Raw genomic sequence first — 22,282 nt, 5'->3', positions numbered from 1 at the left:
TTGGTCATGAATGGCTCTGTCCCATCACATACACACCTCACTTATTAGTGACCAATGAGGTCATAGAATCCTGCAAAAGGCAGAGTGTCACCGCATGTCGCCTATGTCCTGCAGTAAGAGCATGCAGTTTCCGGCATGGGAACAGGGAGAGGTGAGTATTACCAGGGACACTTGTACCTGTCTGGTCTAAAGGGCCTAAAAACCATGTACTATTACTGGTTAGGGCACCAGGGGAATGTGCCCACTGTAGTCACTGGGGATCGCTATGTCCCTTTTTTGTGGTTGCAAAGCTACAGATTGGCTGTCCAGGCATGCTGGGAGTTGTAGTTTCACAGTCAGTTGGCATCCACTGCCTAAGGGCGGGTTCACACTACGGAATTTGCGCTGACAATGTCTGCGGAATTCCGTCAGCTGTCCGCCCGCACGGGCACACGCTTTTCCGCCGGCCCCATAGACACCATTCTATGGGCCGGCGTATTCCGCGATCCGCTAAAAGAAGTGACATGACACTTCTTTCAACGTATAGCGGAATACGCCGGCCCATAGAATGGTGTCTATGGGGCCGGCGGAAAGGCGCCCAGATGTGCGGGCGGACAGCTGACGGAATTCCGCGGACATTGTCCGCGAGAATTCCGTAGTGTGAACCCGCCCTAACACAAGGATGGGGAACCTCCAACTGTTGCAAAACTACAATTCCCATCATGCCTGGACAGCCAAAGCTTTAGCTTCGGCTGTCCAGGCATGATGGGAATTGTAGTTTTGCAACAGTTGGAGGGCCAAAGCTTTCCCCATTATAAGACTATAATAATAAAAGACATAAATGCCACAAAGACTATAATAATATTTACAAGTATAAAGTCCTTGTTTCCTGTGCTGAAGATACATATTATTTTGCTTGTAAAGAATATAAGGACTGTATGACTACAACTCCCAGCATTCCCTGTGCATAAGCCACTTCCTGTCTAATAAAAAGCGCAATCCTTCAATGAGCGCTACTGCGCATGCCTCATCAGCATTCCGCCTCGAGCTGCAAAATAGCCGCCGGCCGCTAGATGTCGCTACACGGCGTTAGTTTCACACTGTGGTCTCATACGTTCCTCTGTCAGCTCTATGGTTCACTATCGGTGGGCTCGCTGTGTCGCTCCTATCCTCTTCTCTATGGTAGCGTTGCCCTGGTGACGTTGTTCTGCTCTTCCGGGTCCTCCTGACCTCCGAATCAATGTGAGGACAGCCGGCAGCTGCAGATCCCAGGTGACTGCAATGTTATATATAATTGTTACTTGTTTTCTGTATTTATTTTGTTTCTGTTCTCATTCTTGTAGTGTTCTGCACACGTGTCATCTCCCCTTTAAGCCCTTCCATTAGGGGTTATACAGGGTGTATACAAGTAATGGCAGTATAATATCCCTCTCCAGGAGGCCATGAGGTGATTGGTCACTGACTATATGGCGTCCAGGACTACGACCGTTGCCGACAGTCATGATTCAGCTTCAACACGGTCAGGGATGGGACGGGGAGCGAGGAGGTGTTCCAGCTCTTGGGAACGCCTCTATCACTTTGTTTACTGAATATATATTCATATAGCATGGTCTGCAGTCCACAACATGAGGGGAATAGACCGATTGTAGTCACTTGTTGACTTTGTCTGACCCATTAAAGTCAATGGGTTCGCCTCGGTATATGTCAGCATAACATTTTAACATACCCTGAATGTACTGGGGAAACCCTAAGTCTTTGGATGTTATCAGACATAGAGACAAACTACACATACCCACAGGTGTCAGTGTTACAGTGTGTTAGTCTGAGCAGTGCTAGAACGGACGGTGAAACATTTGGGGTCTGACTCTTGAGGCCCCCTAAGATCTACAGAACAGACACATTTTATTCCCGATTCCAGAGGAAGAGGAAGCTGTGCATGTGGGAGAAGTACTGTACAGGATGGGAGATGGCGGTGCACTGACTGTACTACTACTGTGCTGTATATGCACTCCAGCAGTCTTATACCGTACTGTACAGGATGGGAGATGGCGGTGCACTGACTGTACTACTACTATACTGTATATGCACTCCAGCAATCTTATACAGTACAGGATGGGAGATGGCGGTGCACTGACTGTACTACTACTACTACTATACTGTATATGCACTCCAGCAATCTTATACAGTACAGGATGGGAGATGGTGGTGCACTGACTGTACTACTACTGTACTGTATATGCACTCCAGCAGTCTTATACAGTACAGGATGGGAGATGGTGGTGCACTGACTGTACTACTACTGTGCTGTATATGCACTCCAGCAGTCTTATACAGTACAGGATGGGAGATGGTGGTGCACTGACTGTACTACTACTGTACTGTATATGCACTCCAGCAGTCTTATACAGTACAGGATGGGAGATGGCGGTGCACTGACTGTACTACTACTGTGCTGTATATGCACTCCAGCAATCTTATACAGTACTGTACAGAATGGGAGATGGTGGTGCACTGACTGTACTACTACTGTACTGTATATGGACTCCAGCAATCTTATACAGTACTGTACAGAATGGGAGATGGTGGTGCACTGACTGTACTACTACTGTACTGTATATGGACTCCAGCAGTCTCATACAGTATTGTACAGGATAGGAAGTGGTGGTGCACTGACTGTACTACTACTGTACTGTATATGCACTCCAGCAGTCTTATACAGTACAGGATGGGGATGGTGGTGCACTGACTGTACTACTACTGTACTGTATATACACTCCAGCAGTCTTATACAGTACAGGATGGGAGATGGTGGCGCACTGACTGTACTACTACTGTACTGTATATACACTCCAGCAGTCTCATACAGTATTGTACAGGATAGGAAGTGGTGGTGCACTGACTGTACTACTACTGTACTGTATATGCACTCCAGCAGTCTTATACAGTACAGGATGAGAGTTGGTGGTGCACTGACTGTACTACTGCTGTACTGTATGTGAAGCCTCTCCAGTGCTAAACTCACCAAGTACAACCCATGGTCCATGCTCGCAAAAACGTTTGGATACCGAAAAAAGTTTGAATTTTGAATGTTACTGAAGCAAAGTTTCCTTGAAAATATTGTTTGAGAATCGAGGTACCACTGTATATATTGATCTTTTGTGGGGAAAAGATTTCCTATAGTTTATCATTTATCGATTAATCTCACCTCTTTAGGAGTCCAGTGGGCTGTCCTATCATTGAGTGGCAGGGATTATAATTACACTGAATCTTTGTCCACAATGATATATATCAATCCGCTCAGCTCTTCCTGCTCTATAACATGATGCCGATAGATCAGATTAAATTTTTACAATGATTGTTCCTGTATTCTGTGCTCATTTGGTATCTACGTAAAGCTTGCTATTACAGAGAAGGCAAGAAGGTAAATGGAGAACAGTGGAGAAGGTGAAGTCGTGTCACCTTGTACAGAAGATCAATGCCAAGTGCGGGTAGAGATGGGGGGGGAGGGGTGCTTATCATAAAAGCAGCAGGTGAACATACACCCTGAGCAGCCGTCTTGTAGTCACCTGCATTGCTACATGTCGCGTTATATACCATTCAGAGTCTGTGACAACCTCTATGGATAGATAATGGTACCAGTCATGGTTGTCACCCAGCACAATGTGTCTGTATATATTGGTGTATCGTATTCTTTACTGATCACTCCTCTTTCTTTTTCCGATCCTGCAGGATGAAGAGGGCTCCGGTGCTGCTTGTCCTGGCCTGGCTCTGCACCTGTTTCTATTCTGGGATTTGGCTTTTCACGAGCGGCTTCCTTCTCATGAGGATCGAGCTCAACCACCAGAGTCAGTGTTCTGAGCCGCCATCTCCCGCCCCTCACACCCAGGCCGGTGTCTGCTGGTTCCCGCACAGGTTTGATAAGGCCGTCATAGTCATCATCGACGCTCTCAAATATGACTTTGCCAAATACGACCCGGGAAACCAGAACCCGAAACCTTATGAGAATAAACTAGGGGTGATTCATGACCTCACCACTTCACTGCCGCAGCATGCCAGGCTATACCCCTTCCGCGCTGACCCTCCGACCACCACCATGCAGAGGATTAAAGGATTTACCACCGGCTCCCTGCCGACCTTTGTGGATGTGGGCAGCAATTTTGCGAGTTACGCCATTCAGGAGGACAACTTGATCCATCAAATGGTACAGAATGGTGCGTATTGTCACAGTAGACTGCCCTCATCCCACCTGCAGAGCAGCAATCACACTGCAGACTGTTTAACCAGCTCTCTGGCATACTGTGAATGAATCTTATATTGTTCTCTGTTACAGGGAAGAGAGTGGTGTTTATGGGGGACGACACCTGGGACGGGCTGTTCCCCAAGAAGTTTTACAAGTCTTACTTCTTCCCATCTTTTAATGTAAAGGATCTCCATACCGTGGACGATGGGATCTTACAGCATCTGTACCCAACCGGTGAGAGACATTACTCAGACATCGTAGCTCTTAAAGACCAACAGTGACCAAGATCTACTAAACCAGTCTAATTCTTACACAATGTAATCTTAGACTAGACAGTCTAGAAGTGCACTAGATGCATCACAGTGCCTCAGGCTGTTTGATGAATCAGGTGTGTCTTTATACTGTCCACTTTAAAGGTCCTAGTCCACGGGCCGATGGGAACCCAATCAATAATGGAAACAAGCGCTTATCTGCTAGATCGGCGCTTTTTTACTGGGCCTATTACACGGCCCGATAATCGTTTAGCAAGGGCTGCAGGGACATCGTTACTGATGTCCTTGCAGCCCTTGTTTAAACACCATACTTTACCAATCCAGGCTGCAGGTCTTCTCCTGTGCTCCTCCTTCCTCCCAGTCCCGCGCGCATCAGCAGCTTCGGAGCGGCCTGTCTGAGCTGACAGACCACTCAGCCAATCACTGGCCGCTGGCCGATCCTGCTTTACTCAGCGCAAGAAATCTCGCGACTGAGCATCTCCATGTATCGTTCATGCAGCCATAGAAACTGAGAGTGTTGATATACATATATCTGTTCTGTCAGTTTCCATATCACAGAGCAGTACATAGATACTTACCACTGCTGTGATCTGGCATCTTGTTCCTCCGGCTCTCCTGTCCAGCCGCTGTGTTCAGGCATCGCCTCCTCCAGAATGATTGATGCCGGATGACAGCGCAGTGGTAAGTATGTGCTGCTCTGTAATGTGGGAACAGACAGCACTGAGCTATGAATATATACATGCTGTCATTTTCCCTTTGTCGTCACCTGTCTCCCGTCCCCTGTTTACACAAGAAGATGTGTGGCCGGTAAATTTTAACGTAGGTTCTAAACAGACAATCAGGTATTTTGCCTGTCCTCAGCTGATAGCTATCACTTTTACCTGGGCCAATTATTCTTCGATGGAGCATTTTTGGAATACTCCTGGCCGATAATCAGTCCTGTAAAAGGCCCTGAAGTTTTGACCATAACTTACCATTGCCATAAATACAGCTACATTGTTGCAAAAACAGCACCACCCCTGTGGTATTACAGTTCAGCTCCTTTCACTTCTATGGAACTGAGCTGCAAAACCCCACACCCAAGCTGAGGACAGGACAGGTGCTGATTCTGGAAGAAAGTGGCCATGTTTTTCCGGTAACTTTTCCGCATAATCCTATTAGTTGACTTACTATTTTTAAACCCAAATTATGACTGAAGTATTCATTCTTTAAAATACTTACTGTGATACAATGACATCCCCTCTTCGTAGCTGTTTTCCTCTAATATATGAAGACCCTGAACTGGGGACCTGTTCCCCTTCTGTTATGCGGTAAATGAGTAAGTGAGCTGGCTTTTCTAAAGCAGACGCCATATGATTTGTGTTCGCAGTGGATGGAGGAGACTGGGACGTAGTCGTCGCTCACTTTCTTGGCGTCGATCATTGTGGACACAAGCACGGTCCAGACCACCCAGAGACTGCCAAGAAGCTGATGCAGATGAATCAGGTCATCACGTGAGTGGAACTACTTATTTTCCTGCTTGCGGTAGTTATAAATCTAGTTGTTATTGGCGATATTCTGAAGACTTTTACCAGCTCTTCATCTGGGGGGTGGTAGTAAACTTTGCTTCTAAAAATATTTCAAACCAAAGTAAAGATTTCTGTTTCCACAGCTCACTCATAGACCACCTGGATGACAAGACGCTGCTGGTGGTGGCCGGAGACCATGGTATGACAGACACCGGAGACCATGGAGGAGACAGCGAGAAGGAAGTGACTGCGGCGCTCTTCTTGTATAGCAAGGCTCCTCTGTTTGCTGACCACCTGCAGACGGTATTACTTTAGAGCATCCACTTTCTTCTCACTTTATCTAGTGATCGGTGAGGGTCTTGGCACCAAAACATCAGTCCCCAAAACTTTTGACATGTCTGTGTGGCAGTGTTCCTTTAAAAATTAACTTACCATTGTAAATGAGCAGTAGGGTCTGTTAACACTGATTAAAACAGGCGGAAATTCTGGGCAGAAACCCACCCCCCGCCGCGGACTCCCCTCGGATGTGATGTCTCGCTCTCCGCCGCTCTCTGCTCAAAGAATTGACAGGTGGAGAGCAGAGGAGCGCGAGACATCACATTGAGGCTACGTTCACACTACGTATATTTCAGTCAGTATATGTATATTTCAGTCAGTATTGTGGTCCTCATATTGCAACCAAAACCAGGAGTGGATTAAAAACACAGAAAGGATCTGTTCACACAATGTTGAAATTGAGTGGATGGCCGCCATTTAATGGCAAATATTTGCTGTTATTTTAGAACAACGGCTGTTATATTGAAATAATGGCCGTTATTTACCGTTATATGGCGGCCATCCACTCAATTTCAACATTGTGTGAACAGATCCTTTCTGTGTTTTTAATCTACTCCTGGTTTTGGTTGCAATACTGACTGAAATATACGTAGTGTGAACGCAGCCTGAAACAGTAAGGCAGGCGGGATTCTGACCGGAGTCTGCGGCGGGGGTTCTGCTCAGAATTTCCGCATGTTTTACTTAGTGTGAACCGGCCCTTATATAAAAATTTCTGGTCTCAGAGATCAGCACTTTAGATGGATGTTAGGCCACGTTCACACAGCATAATTTTTTTATTAAAAATCGTCCGTTGTTGCAGGTTTGCAACAACGGGCGCTGTTTAATAAAGTGGCCAATCGCTTTACTTACTATGGAATCTTGGCCGGAGTGTATACACTCCAGAGGAGATTCCATGAGGCCGCACAAAAAACTAAGATATCAATTTTGTGCGACTGCTATTCATTGTTCAGAGGCCACAGGAAATTGACAGTGCAATGTAAAGTGCAGCTCCGGGCCGCACTTTACATTGTCTGCAATGGCTAATTGGAACGCGAGCATACCCAATTGTAATATATATACACCCAAACGTGCCTGCATTCCAATTCAAAAGAAATTAAGTTCATCCAACCAGTACTGCAGTACCAGCCAGGTTGAACTTCACAGACAACGGCCGTGTCACAGTGCAGCCGCTGTCATACACTGTCTGAACGTGGCCTTAGTCTGTAGTGAACTTGTATGAAGGCTGTAGCGCGTGTATGCTTCTCTGTGTTCGGATGAAGTTACAGACATGGGTGATACGGGCATGTAGTTGGGTATTGGGTACTGGTTGTCTTTCATCTTTCTGAGAATTCACATGAACAGCCATGATCTGATGGAATGTATCCATTTATTTTTATCCTTTTAGGACCCTGCGGCCGTTCCCCAAGTGAACTTAGTGCCAAGTCTATCACTACTCCTAGGTATTCCCATCCCCTACAGCAACCTGGGAGCGATTATTGATGACCTCTTCGGAGGGCCTGGAGATGAGTTATCGTCCCTGCTTTCAAAGGCGAACGCTTACCATCTCAATGCCCAGCAGGTATAGTGGTATTCTTATCCATGTTTAGCTTCGCTTTGGCTGTCCAAGGATGATGGGAATTGTAGTTTTGCAACAGCTGGAAGGTCAAAGGTTCCCCATCCTTGGTGTAAAAGGACCCTTATAGACTTTCTGTGAGTCTGTACACTGCTCTTTTTCTGTCTTGGGGAGAGAGGAACAGAAATGATCAGGCACAGTGTTCAGCCGACTGCATCTACCTAATCGTTCTCCTGATAGGTCTTAGCACCACCGATCTGATGTGTCGCTTTCACAAGTTTTTAAACATGTAAGGTGTCCTTTACTGATTATCTGTACTGTAGACATTGACTCTGTAAAGCACAACAGACATGGATACATCTTACCGTTATACTGTATATAGGTAGGCAGCGTTCTATTCTTCAGCTGCCCATATACATTTTATAAACCAGTTTATCCAGTTACGCAGGCTCGGCCGCCGATATAATGTGCCTGAGGGTCACCTGGTTCTTCCCTGAATTATTTAAACGTGTGAACATTTAGCAAATAAGGTTTACAGGAATAGTGGCCCACAGCTGTTTGTGTATGGCCACCCTCGGATGTATAGCTGTGCGTATTAGATAGCTGTTGACAGCCATACTTCCTGACCCCAGCTTTTCACTACATTAACCAGCTAAGTCATAGACACGTCATTGTGGCTATATCTAATGGAGAGCAATCACAGCTGGGGTAACCAGTGTGGGTCAGGTCCTAACTCATCCTTCCTAGGAATAGACCAACAATATATCCAAGAAAATCCCTTTATTATAATGGTGGTGACTTGTATGTGCTGTATTATAGGTTTCTCATTTGTTCTCTCTTGTAGGTGGCTCGCTACCTGGACTCCTACTCCCAGGCTGCTGGAGACCTGCCCCCCAAGAAGCTGCGGGATCTGGCGGATCTCTTCTCTTCACTGACAGCAGAATATGAGTTCCTGGTGTCCCAGCAGGAGCAGCAGTCTGAGGAGGACCTGGAGGACATGATACACAGTTTCCAGAACTACCTGATGCAAGCCAGGAGTGTGTGCATGGAGTCCTGGGCTCGCTTCCACCCTCTGCATATGATGATGGGCTGCATCATCCTGCTCACCTCCTGTTTCTTCTGTTACATAATCGCTGAGGCTGGATCAGCCTTGACGTTGCCTTACAAGCATTTGCTGGGATATCCCTTACTAGTCACTGCCGTGCTGGGTCTGGCCGTGTGGACGTCACTAGTGGCACTCGATTGGGTAACTATATGTGCTGCCGCCATTGTTGTCTCGCAGATGAGCTTCTACTATAACTTTCAGACAAAAAAGTGTTCGCAGACGAGACGGCAGACCCGTTCTTTGTATCTCATACTGTCCGCACCCTGGGTCGTGCTCTTCTTCCGCTGCTGTTCCCTGTTCTCAGACAGTTACGTCGTAGCAGAAGGGAACGTGGCGCCGTTCTTCCTCACGTCTCTGCTCACCGTCACGGTGGTGAAACTGCACTGGGATGGCAAACTAATCCTGCCCACATTTACTCCCCTAGGAAGCGAGTCCTTAAAACCTTCCCTGACCCCCGCTTATAGGAAGGACGGCTCTCGGCTCATGTGGTTACTGGCGGCCTTGGGAATTTGTGTACGCCTTTCCGGACTCTTCCATAATTGTCGGGAGGAGACTCCGGACTGTCAGCCGTCTTCCTTCATATCCCCCCTCTCCAGTGTTCAGGACACCCAGGAAAAGAACTTCTCCTATGTTTGCTGCGTCGTGTGTCTTGGGTTCATCGTGTTCCTCATCAGAAAGTGGCTGCAACATTACGGAAACCTCAACAGCTCCTCTCCGCTGGTGCTGTATGTCCGCTGGGGCTTCCCCCTTATTGTGTTAGGAGTCGCCTGCTACTGGGCGCTGAGCTCGGGGACAGAAGACAGCTTTGCAAAGCTGAAGGAGGTCACACATCTGGCTCTTGTAGCTTGTCCCAGAGCCGTCTATGCTTTCGCCGGACTGGGCCTTCTGCTAATACTGTGGAACCCTATGACCGTCTTTATGAAGAGCCGGGTGTCTGATGCAGACAACACAGTAACTACTTACCGGGGGGCACCCGGCTCTGCAGCCGAACTGCAGCACGTGATCCCCCAGATCTATAGGAAAATGCAACGCACAATAAAGAGTCGCCTTCAGCATGAAGATGAGGGAGAGGAAACAAAGAAGGGGACGGCGGTCGAGGCCTACGGTCTGGGCAGCGTGTACTCTGCCGCCATGGTGATCACCCTTTCTATTCTTACTTTGGTTCTAATTTTGCTGCACAGCGAGAGGTTAACCCCGGCCTTCCTGCTGCTCTTCCTAGAAGCCTGCGTCATCTTGCACATCCATGGACACGTCGCCAACCTTTATAGTGACGGTATCGGTAAGTCAACTTTTATTTAGAAATGTGTCTTATGTTATCTTTATAACCGGACCATTTATATATTATTTGTTTTCTGTAGAATTGTTTAGCGTCCCATGGTACGCTGTTCTAGCATGGTCGCTGGCCGCCTCCCAAAACTTCTACTCCACCGGTCATCAGCCAGTCTTCCCCGCCATCCACTGGAACTCGGCCTTTGTAGGATTTCAGGATGGACACACAAGTAATATCATCCCAGCCTTGATGGTCGCAGCGAACACCTTCTCTGCCAACATCCTGTTCTCAGGTAACGGTCTGTAGTGAATTATACAATGGAAAACCGATTATTGACCATCACCATTGGCACGTCTTGGTTTAGATCCGCAATGGCGGGTCTGGGCGCATCATGGGCGATCACTATAGAGCAGTGTTCCCCTATGTGTCCCCCATGTAAAACTTTTTGCAGGTCCTGACAGCTGAGGGCTATCAGGGCATGCTGGGAGTTGAAGTTTTGCAACATCTGGAGAGCCGCACCTTGGGGATCAGTTTTTATTTGACATAACAGTATTAGGCTGGGTTCACACTGCATTTTTAGCATACTTTTAACGGATCCGTGTTTTTTAACGGACAAAAAAAATAGTGTCAGCAACGTTTTTGTGTCCCTCAAAAAAAAAACGGATCCGTTTTCATCCCTTTTTTTTTAATAATGGAAGTCAATGGAAAAACAGATGCACACAAATGCATCCGTTTTTTTCAAAAAACGCATGAAAAAAACGCAGTGTGAACCCAGCCTAAAAGGGATTGTTCACCAATTTTTTTTTTTTCAAATCAAATGGTGCCAGAGATTTGTAATTTACTTCTATTAAAAAAATCTCCAGTCCTCCAGTACTTATCAGCTGCTGTATGTCCTGCAGGAAGTGATGTATTCTCTTCAGTCTGACACAGTGCTCTCTGCTGCCACCTCTGTCCATGTCAGGAGCTGCCCATAGCAGTAGCAAATCCCCATAAAAAAAAAATCTCCTGCTGTCTGGACTGGAAAGAATACACCACTTCCTGTAGCACATACAGTAGCTGATAAGTACTGGAAGACTTGAGATTTTTTAACAGAAGTCAATTACAAATCTCTGGTACTTTGAGTTGATTTGAAAGAATTTTTTTTTTAACTACCCCTTTAAATAAGTAGCACTTTTCTCTCCTGAGGAAGCCGGCGCTTGTCTCTTGCTGCTCTGGCCATTCCTGAGTGAAGCCCCCTCCATCCGAAAGAAGAAAGGAAAGAAGGAGAGCCGAGAGGGGGAGACTGAAGACGATGATATGCCTATGATGGAGATGAGGCTGAGGGAGGACCCAGACAGGTTCTGTGTAGCTCTGTTGCAGCTTGGAACCAAGTATCTCTTCATCCAGGGAGTGCAGGTAACTCCTTTATATTGTTTATAGCAGGGATAGGGAACCTTCGGCCCTCCAGCTGTTGCAAAACTACAACTCCCATCATGCCTGGACAGCCTTCGGCTGTCCAGGCATGATGGGAGTTGTAGTTTTGCAACAGCTGGAGGGACAAAGGTTTCCCATCCCTGGTTTATAGTATTCACTATAGGATGTATAGATCCGGCATACTCATAATCAGGTACTAGAGAAGTCCCAATGACAGGAGTGTATTAGAGCATTGTTAGTAAATGTACGCATCCAAAGCTTCTATGTCCTGGCTGTGGAGTCCCCATTAACTTCTCATGTCTCATATGACTTTTCAGCTGCTTTCCTGTGTCTGCGCTGCCATGATTCTACGTCGCCATCTCATGGTCTGGAAAATATTTGCACCAAAGTAAGTCCAATATTATACATTTGCTGTATTTGCTGTCACTCATATAATACCAACATATTTACAGAGTTAACATATAATTTATTTCAATCATATGTACTTTAAAGGGGTACTCCGGAGAGTTGTTTTTTTTTTTTTTTTTTAAATCAGCTGGTTTTAGAAAGTTATACAGATTTGTAATTTGCTTCTATTTAAAGATCTTCAGTCTTTCACTACTTATCAGCTGCTGTATGTCCTGCAGGAAGTGGTGTTCTCATTCCAGTCTGACACAGTGCTCTCTGCTGCCACCTCTGTCCATGTCAGGAACTGTCCAGAGCAGCAGCAAATCCCCATAGAAACCTTTCCTGCTCTGGACAGTTCCTGACATGGACAGAGGTGGCAGCAGAGAGCACTGTGTCAGACTGGAGAGAATACACCACTTCCTGCGGGACATACAGCAGATGATAAGTACTGGAAGACTGGAGATTTTTAAGTAGAAGCAAATTACAAGTCTATATAACTTTCTGAAACCAGTTGATTTAAAAACAATTTTTATTCTCCGGAGTACCCCTTTAAAATATATTAAAAGCTAATTCTGATATTGATCTTCTTTTTACCCACAATCCTATCTTGTTAGCAGTGAATGACCTGGCTACCTTGTACCTTCATCTATACACGGTGGCCCATCAGCCGCAGCAGACCCTCATAAACACGTATGATAGTATGCTTGCTGACAGACTCACTTTAAGGGTATAAACCCACACACCGTATATGCAGCGTATTTACTGCTGCGATACGCAGCAAACTCGCAGCAAAATCGCAGCAAAATCGCAGCAGATTAGATCTAAATAACTGAACACAGCATCAAATCTGTACCAACAAATCTGCTGCGTATTTGTTGCATATCTGCTGCATATACGGTGTGTGGGTTTATACCCTAAAGGGGTTTTCCACTGTTTTTAGAACATGGCCACAGCACCGCTCTTGTCTCCAGTTTGGGTGCAGGTTTTGCAACTCATTTCCATTGAAGTGAATGGAGCTTAATTGGAAACCGCACCTGACCTGGAGATAAGAGTGGTGCTACCTCTGGAAGAAAGCGGCCATATTTTTCTAATGCTGGACAACCCCTTTATTTACTGTGTAATTTCCATTGCCTCATAGAAATGTATTGCAGCAGTATGGGGGGCTGTAACATCTGTGGGGGGCATGATACAATTGTTCGGTGGACTGTGTAGCAAAAACATACATACGTTGTGTGAACGTGGCCTCACGCAGTATATGATCACAATGAGTCACCTGTCTTTTCTCTGCCTCTTGCAGGTTCTTGTTTGAAGGTTTGGGCTTTGCGGTCAGCAGCCTCTTCCTCCTCTTTGGGATTGCATTGGTTTTAAGGGTGGACTGTGTGGTCAGTAACTGGTTCCGGAACCTCATTGTCCAGCAGAACAGGTAGCGCTGGAGACTTTGGATGGGCGAGGTGACCTCAGACTACCAGAGACTTACATTTCACTTAGTGCCTCATGGATGGTCGGACCTGTGCGGGTCAGGACGTTGGCGTCTTGTGCACCCAGAGTCTGGTCAGAGACGCTCTACGCTCTAAAGCATCTATGTTACGTTTACCGAGACCGCCATCCTGTGTACAACCAGTGTGACAGAACACTATAAAGAATTCACTGTGCCGTCCTGCCAGAACTCCATAGCACAGGCTCTCTAATAAATGTGTGGACTGGAAGGTGCAGTACATAGAGTGCGGTTCATCATCGATCGGCCATTGGGATATTGGAAGAAAGTTTGCCAAGGATTGCAGAACTTTTACAGATTAATAAAGATCTGCATCACACTTGTCTTTTTATTTTCGTTTGTGCTATTTACAGCAGATTACTATTATTATATTTCAGTTATATACAATATCTTTACAGGTGTTATAGACAATAGGTTATAGACATTGGCGCAAAGATCAGCTTTAACCCCTTAAGGACCGGGCCTGAAATGGCCTTAAGGACCGGAGCAAATTTTATGAATTTGACCAGTGTCACTTTATTCATTAATTACTTCGGGATGCTTTTACCTATCCGGCTGATTCTGAGATTGTTTTCTCGTGACATATTGTACTTCACATTTCTTGTAAATTGGAGTCGATACTTATAACGAATCTTTATGAAAAAACCCAAAATAGCGTGAAAAATTGTGAAAAAATGCATTTTTCCAACTTTAAAACTTTTCTGCTTATACAGAAAATGGTTATACCACATAAATTATATATTAAATAGCATTAGCAACATGTCTACTTTATGTTGGCGGCATTTATTAAACTATATTTCATTATTTTTAGACAATAGGAAGCTTAAAACATTAGCAGCAAATTTCCAAATTTTCAGTAAAATTTCAAAATCAGATATTTTTAGGGAACTGTTCAGGTTTAAAGTGTATTTGAGGGGACTGTGTGTTAGAAAGCCTCACGAAGCACCCCATTTCAGAAACTGCACCCCCTAAACTCTGCAAAAGCACATCCAGAAAGTTTTTTAACCCTTTAGGGGAGTCACAGAAATAAAAGCGTGTAAGAAATTTGAAAATTTTAATTTTCTGTGCAGAGATTTTATTGTAATCCAATATTTTTCATAATTATAAACCTATTACCAGAGAAATGCACCCCAATATTGATTGCCCCGTTTCTGCAGTTTATAGAAATACCCCATATGTGGCCCTATTGCGCTATTTGACGCAACCACAAGCCTCAGATATAAGGGAGCGCCTAGTGCATTTCAATGGCTCCGTTATATTTGGTCATTTCTGACTGTACCACTTCAGGTTGGCAGAGGCTCTGGGGTGCCAAAACCTAAAAAACACCCCTAAAGGGACACCATTTAGAAAACTACACCCCTCAAGGAATGTAACAAGGGGTGCGGTGAGGATCTGGACCCCACAGGTGCTTCACAGATTTTCCAAACAATATGGCTTGAAAAAAGACTAAAGTATTTTTTACACTAAAATGTTGTTCTAGCCTTCAATTTTTCATTTTCACAAAGGGATAAAAGGAAAAAAAAAACACAAAACATGTAGCGCAGTTTCTCCCGAGTACGGAAATACCCCACATGTGGACATAAAGTGCCAAGCGGGCGCAGGACGAGCCTCCAAAGGGAAGGAGCGCCAATTGGCTTTTGGAAGCTGGATTTCACTGGAATGGATTTCAAGGGCCATGTCGCATTTACAGAGCCCTCGTGCTGCCAAGACACTGGAAACCCCCCACAAGTGACCCCATTCTGGAAACTACACCCCTCAAGGAATCTAACAAGGGGTGCAGTGAGCATATGGACCCCACTGGTGACGGGCACAAATGTGGAAAAATGTGACGTGAAAGTGAAAATTTTCATTTTTTCACTTTCATGGCACAAATGTGCCCATCATCCAGGGGTCCATATCCTCACTGCACCCCTTGTTAGATTCCTTGAGGGGTGTAGTTTCCAGAATGGGGTCACTTGTGGGGGGTTTCCAGTGTTTTGGCAGCACGATGGCTCTGTAAATGCGACATGGCGTTCATCATCCATTCTAGCCAAATCCAACCTCTAAAATCCAAATGGCTCTCCTTCCCTTCGGAGGCTTGCCCTGTGCCCACATGGCGCTTTATGTCCACATGTGGGGTATTTACGGACTCGGGGGAAATTGCTCTACACATTTTGTGTTTTTTTTTCTCTTTTAACCCCTTGTGAAAATGATAAATTCAAGGCTAGACCAACATTATAGTGTAAAAAATTTAATATTTCATTTTCACGCCACATTGTTCCACATTTGTGCCCGTCACCAGTGGGGTCCATATGCTCACTACACCCCTTGTTACATTCCTTGAGGGGTGTAGTTTCCATAATAGGGTCACTTGTGGGGGGTTTAACTGTCTTGGCAACACAGGGGCCTTTTGAATGCAACATGGCCCCTCGAAATCCATTCCATCCAAATCCAGCCTTCAAAAGCGCACCTTCCCTTTGGAGGCTTACCCTGCACCCGCATGGCGCTTTATGTCCACATGTGGGGTATTTCCGTACTCAGGGGAAATTGCTCTACACATTGTGTTTTTTTTTATCTTTTAACCCCTTGTGAAAATGAAAAAATCAAGACAAGATCAATGATTTAGAGTAAAAATTAAAAAAAAATTACACTAAATGTTGGTCTAGCCTTGATTTTTTCCATTTCCACAAGGGGTTAAAAAAGAAAATGAACACAAAACGTGTAGGGTAGTTTCCCCTGAGTACGAAAATACCCCACATGTGGACATAATTTGCCATATGGGCACAGGGCAAGTCACCAAAAGGACAGAGCGCCATTTAGAGGCTGGAATGGGGGATGGAGGCCATGTCGCAATTACAAAGCTCCTGTGCTGCCAGAACAGTAGAAACCCCTGACAAGTGACCCAATTCTGGAAACTACACCCCATAAGGAATCTAACAAGGGGTGCAGTGAGCATATGGACCCCACTAGTGATGGGCACATGTGTAGAACATGTGCCGTGAAAATAAAAAATACCATTTTTTTCATTTTCACGTCCCAAATGTGGCCGTCACCAGGGGGCCATATACCCGCTGCCCCACTTGTTAGATTCCTTATGGGGTGTAGTTTCCAGAATGGGGTCACTTGTGGGGGGTTTCTACTGTCCTGGCCGCACAGAGGCTTTGTAATTGCATCATGGTATCCTCTAATGGGAATGGCGGCCATACCTATTTAGCTGGGGAAAAGGGACAATTCTAATTTATTTGGGGGTATTAGGCCAATTATTAGTTTATAAGGTTGGAAATGACAGGTGTCCATCAAATTCAACCTGTGTTGATCCAGAGGAAGGCAAAAACCCCTCGTGAGGCAGACGACAGTAGCCTCATCACTGGGGAAAAATTCCTTCCCGACTCCATAATGGCGATCAGAATAATCCCTGGATCAACGTGACCCCTGAAATAGGAATAAGGGACAGAATTTAGATAATGTAGAACCCCAGTGACGTGTGGTGCGCCTTGGAGCGATCCAGTATGCAGAGGCCGGGGGGATCAGGACAGGTGTCACACTGGTAAATGGTGTCCTTCCTGATCCCCCTGTTACGCCACACTCTGCACTTCTTCTGGGGTGTCCCTTTCTCCAGTGTGGGGGACGTCACCTGGAAAATGTTGTCCTGGTGCGATACGGGGTCCTTCATATCCAGAAGTGCTGGGTCCGCTCCATGGCTGCTAAATATTAGGGCTCTATTACTACTTCTGATATGTTCGGATCGTGCCGCAAGCTACAGTAGCTCGGGCAGCGAGGGACCAGAAGAGGGGGTGCTGGTATAAAGGTTATCCCCGTACAGGTGGTGACCTTTATCCAGCAGTGGGAAGATCAGTTTCCGGACGATGTCCCCACTAACTCCGAGGATGGGGGGGGAGGGGGCATCTGGGGGCTGGATTCGAGTGTCCCTTCCTTCATACACTCTAAGGGTACGTGCACACTGCGGAATGGCGAAGGATAACCCTTTGTGCATTCCGCAGTTGGCACCCGCCGGCGGACTGATGCAGGCGCACGTCTCCGTCCGTGTCGTAGACTCCATTCTATGCAGGGGCGGATTCCGCTCTGCGTCCAACGTGTTGATGGAATGACGGATGATGGAATCCGCCCATGCATAGGATAGAGTCTATGACACGGGTGGAGACGCGCCCCTGCATCAGTCTGCCGGCGGGTGCCAGCTGCGGAATGCACGAAGGGTTATCCTTCGCCATTCCGCAGTGTGCACGTACCCTAAATCTGTAAGTGTACCCTGAGGTACTCTCACAGAGTTTGTAGAATTTCACGCCATACCGTCATCTCTTATTGGGACGGTACTGGCGGAAAAGACGTGTCTGGGGGGCAGCGTACGCTACGCTACTCCCAGACACGTCACTGGATGATGAGGATGAATGGAGGAACGAAGGATCCCCCCATTCATCCTCACTGGCTGTTTTGGTGTCGGAGGCAATAATAATGTATGCGTCCAATACCGAAAACACCCTGGGGGCCATCTTTATATGGGGATTGGTATATGGGGTATGTAGTGGTGTAGTGTAAAACTTTATTCAATGTAGTGTGGTGTAATGTAGTGTTTTTTTACGTGTTTTTTACAGTAAGTATACAAAAAAAACCTACGCCAAAAATGGTGTTGCTGATGAATGCCGCACTTATGTTCGGCACTTATCAGCAGACCGTGGCAGTAGGATATAAAAAAAAACACCCTACGCCAAAAAGGAGGAGTTGCTGATTAGCAGCGCACTTTCGTGCGATAGGGTGCGGTAAATAGAAAAAAAAAAAATTGGGAAAAATTTTTTTTTTTTTACTACATTCTGAACATCCCTGTAGTGGCTGATACGTGTATTACACTTATCAGCCGCTAGGGGGCAGCAGAGAGCAAGATCCGAAAATAGACGACGCTGGAGCCGGAAAAATACGAAAAAAGACGACGCTGGAGCCGGAAACAGACGATCGGGACTCACGGAAGAAGCCGAAGTCCCGACAAGATGAAGAGGACGCCGGGAACCCGGAAGACGCCGATCAGGACCCCGGGACAGGTGAGTAATGTACAAATACCTGCTCCGGACCCCTCAGCTACCTAGCTGAGGGGTCCGGAGCAGGTATTTATTACTTGTGGGGACTTTGATCGCCGTGAACGGCCGGCCGGCCGTTCACGGCGATCGGGACGGTGGTACCGTGACCACCATTACTTTTTACAGTAATGGCGGTCGGTGCCGTCCTCGGACAGCACCGACCGCCATTTTTTTCCGGGTCATCGGGCCACCGATGGCCCGGAAAGGTTCCGATCGCTGCTATGGGCTTATCAGCCAATAGCGGCGATCGTCGGCATGGGGGGGGTTAACAACCCTCCATGCCGACAGGGAGAGATGGCCTGCTATGTATTATAGCAGGCTATCTCCCCCGATCGGGACCCGGCCGGCCGCGGCGCCCGTTTAAAGGGCTGACGTACCGGTACGTCATGGGTCCTTAAGTGACAGTGATCCATGACGTGCCGGTACGTCATGGGTCCTTAAGAGGTTAAAGTGTCACTGTTGTTTTAGTTTTTTTTTGCAGAAATCAATAGTCCAGGCGATTTTAAGAAACTTTGTAATTGGGTTTATTAGGCAAATCTGCCATTATCTGCATTCAAAAAGACTTTCCCCAGGCCCCCCCTCCTCCTTTCTCTCATTCACTGCTCATTATTAGAAAATCTCAACTCTTTTACATCAGTCGACCCTTGTGTACCCTATGGAGGGGGGGGGGGGGATTAGTTGGCAGCAGAGAGCAGAGAACAAAGGATTACACAGTGGGACCTGTGTTAAAGCCAGTATTCAGAGGTCAGAGAGGTCAGTGCTGACTGTCAGAGGATATAGCCGGTGATGTAGCTGTAAATTAACTCTTTGTTGTCCTGTTTTGGTGCCTCATCTCCCTCCACTCCTCCCCTCTCTATAGAAAACCATGAAGACGGGGAGAGCTTCGAACTGCTTTTTCATGATAAAAATGCATTTTTAGACTAATAAACCCAATTACACAGTTTCTTAAAATCGCCCGTACTATTGATTTCTGCAAAAATAAATTTAAACCACAGTGACACTTTAAATCTCCAGTAATGGCTCAGCTGATCATTCTTGCTATGAAGCAGAGATCAGTGTCTATATTGCTCTCCTACCAGAACCGATATACATTGGTGGGTGGAGAAGAACGTGGAGTGGCGCCGACGCTGATGGTATCACGCTTTGGCCAAGTTTCTTATACTATCAGTGTTGGCACCACTCTATGTTTTTCCAATGTTTACATGTAGACAAAGGTCATCAAATGAGCGAAACGTTCCGTCTGTGGTATATGTATTACTATCTGAACATATAACGGTTATAATGTAGATTACTCCCGACCTATGGGGCTTATTCACATCCTCACATCCATATCAGGGTACACCGTTATATGTGTACATAGTCTGAGACAGGGGGGTCCAATCTATAACTCTCATTGTGGCCGGACAACCAACGCTTTGGTTCTTCATGGATGATGGGAGTTGTAGTTTCTGACTTCCCCGATGGCATGGCCTGACTGCCGGCGGTTTCTTACCTCCGTGCGGTCAAGTCTTCAATCTTCTGATTCAGTAGGCCACAGGTCACAGGCTGGCTCTATCAGAAGATCACAGATAACACTGATCCCTGCTATGCTATGGCCACAGGCAGGCTTTATCAGAAGATCACAGATAACACTGATCCCTGCTATGCTATGGCCACAGGCAGGCTTTATCAGAAGATCACAGATAACACTGATCCCTGCTATGCTATGGCCACAGGCAGGCTCTATCAGAAGATCACAGATAACACTGATCCCTGCTATGCTATGGCCACAGGCAGGCTCTATCAGAAGATCACAGATAACACTGATCCCTGCTATGCTATGGCCACAGGCAGGCTCTATCAGAAGATCACAGATAACACTGATCCCTGATATGCTATGGCCACAGACAGGCTCTATCAGAGGATCACAGATAACACTGATCCCTGCTATGCTATGGCCACAGGCAGGCTCTATCAGAAGATCACAGATAACACTGATCCCTGCTATGCTATGGACACAGGCAGGCTCTAACAGAAGATCACAGATAACACTGATCCCTGCTATGCTATGGACACAGGCAGGCTCTAACAGAAGATCACAGATAACACTGATCCCTGCTATGCTATGGCCACAGGCAGGCTCTATCAGAAGATTGCAGATAACACTGATCCCTGATATGCTATGGCATTGCAGTGATCAGTGTATGTAATCTAATGTAAGCGTGCGTGCACACTACGGAATTGCCGCATATAACCCGCGGCATATTCCGTCGCTCGTCCCCGCACGTGGCGCGCATCTCCGCCCGTGCCATAGAGACTATTCTGTGCACGGGCGGAGATGCGCGCCACGTGCGGGGACGAGCGACGGAATATGCCGCGGGTTATATGCGGCAATTCCGTAGTGTGCACGCACCCTAATAATGTAAAAGTTCCCTAAGGGGACTATAAGGCTATGTTCACACTACGTAAAACTACGGCCGTAGTTTTGAGGGTGGAACATAGCTTTATTTTTAATGGGATCCCGGCCGGAGCGTACACACATCATACACGCTCCGGCCGGGATCCCGTGCGGCGCCGGAAAAAACTGACGTCAGTTTTCTGCGGCCGGAATTCAGTGAATTCCGGCCGCAGAGAGCCCTGTCAGTTCACACAGTGAAGCAAGCGGCTCCGGCCACTCGCTTCACTGTGCGCTATGGGAAGCTCTGATGCGGGCGCACGCTGATGGGCCCGCATCAGAGCTCTGTGGCCGGAAAGATCATCCGGCCGGTACTTAAATAAGAGATGATCCGGCCAGAGAACGGCCGTTCCGTGACCCAGCTGGGGTCAAGGAACGGCTGTTGTTCACGTTGTGTGAACATAGCCTAAAAGTGTAAATAAATAATTAAATAAATGTTTTACAAAATGTCCCAAAGCCCCTCCCCCAATAAAAGTGAAAATCAACTCCCCTTGCCATTTTATACATAAAACACATAAAAATATAGAAGTTAATTAACATATTATATACCGTAGCGTGCGTAGTCGTCCGATCTATTAAAATAAAACAATATCATTCCTGCACGGTGAATAGTGAACGAAAAGCGGTAAAAAAACACAGATTGCTTTTTTTCATGACATATTATGTATATAAAAATTAATAAAAAGCGGTCAATACGTTTAATCTAGAAAAAAATGTTACTATTAAAAACTAGAGATCATGGCGCAAAAAATAACACCCCATATGTCCCCGTAGGTGAAAAAATAAAATAAAAGCGCTATAAGAGTCACTATAGGGCCATGTTATATATACCTAGTTACAAAAAAAAAAAGTTTTACTGCTAATAAAAATAGTAAAATGTTAGTAAACCTAGTAAACCTGCGTTCAGACCGACCTATAGAATAAAGAAAAAATGTCAGTTTTACCATAAAGTGCATTACATGGAACCCCCCAAAATTTGTGGAATCGCATTTTTTGACTCAAGTTCACCACATAAATGATATTTTGGGGGTTCCGTCATTCATTTTATGGCAGATTGAAATTGCCATTACAAAGTACAGCTGCTCCTGAAAAAACCTCACATGGCCCTGTAGGTGGAAAAATAAGAGTTATGGGTCTTAGAAGGTGAGGAGGAAAAAACGAAAACGCAAAAGTGACAATTGGCCCGGTCCTTAAGGGGTTAAGTGAATAGGCCTACCACATTGCA

General features: G+C 46.1%; 1 protein-coding gene across 2 annotated transcripts; it reads left to right on the top strand.

The window, feature by feature from the left end:
- The first annotated feature begins 1,098 nt into the window (after positions 1 to 1,098).
- On the top strand, positions 1,099 to 13,876 carry PIGO (phosphatidylinositol glycan anchor biosynthesis class O). 2 transcript variants are annotated; one of them, XM_069963311.1, is made up of 11 exons: positions 1,102 to 1,251; positions 3,709 to 4,190; positions 4,310 to 4,453; positions 5,861 to 5,984; positions 6,143 to 6,302; positions 7,720 to 7,893; positions 8,732 to 10,271; positions 10,351 to 10,554; positions 11,452 to 11,657; positions 11,993 to 12,063; positions 13,360 to 13,876. In XM_069963311.1, the coding sequence occupies exons 2-11, from the start codon at positions 3,710 to 3,712 to the stop codon at positions 13,487 to 13,489; spliced, it is 3,234 nt and encodes a 1,077-aa protein (XP_069819412.1). In that variant the 5' UTR covers positions 1,102 to 1,251; position 3,709; the 3' UTR covers positions 13,490 to 13,876. The 2 variants fall into 2 exon arrangements, with proteins under 2 accessions (XP_069819413.1, XP_069819412.1); XM_069963312.1 differs by lacking the exons at positions 11,993 to 12,063; positions 13,360 to 13,876 and having other exon boundaries at positions 1,099 to 1,251; positions 11,448 to 11,585.
- The last annotated feature ends 8,406 nt before the right edge of the window (positions 13,877 to 22,282 follow it).

This window comes from Dendropsophus ebraccatus, chromosome 3, assembly GCF_027789765.1.
Source record: "Dendropsophus ebraccatus isolate aDenEbr1 chromosome 3, aDenEbr1.pat, whole genome shotgun sequence".
In the NCBI taxonomy this organism is placed as follows: Eukaryota; Metazoa; Chordata; class Amphibia; order Anura; family Hylidae; genus Dendropsophus; species Dendropsophus ebraccatus.
Note: the sequence above shows the minus strand (reverse complement) of the source record. Positions and strands in the feature narration are given on the sequence as shown.

Coding starts and splice junctions, on each gene's coding strand:
- PIGO (XM_069963311.1), top strand. CDS start 3,710: ATGAAGAGGGCTCCGGTGCTGCTTGTCCTGGCCTGGCTCTGCACCTGT. Junction 6,303..7,719: donor TTGCTGACCACCTGCAGACG/GTATTACTTTAG, acceptor TTATCCTTTTAG/GACCCTGCGGCCGTTCCCCA. Junction 11,658..11,992: donor TCTTCATCCAGGGAGTGCAG/GTAACTCCTTTA, acceptor ATGACTTTTCAG/CTGCTTTCCTGTGTCTGCGC.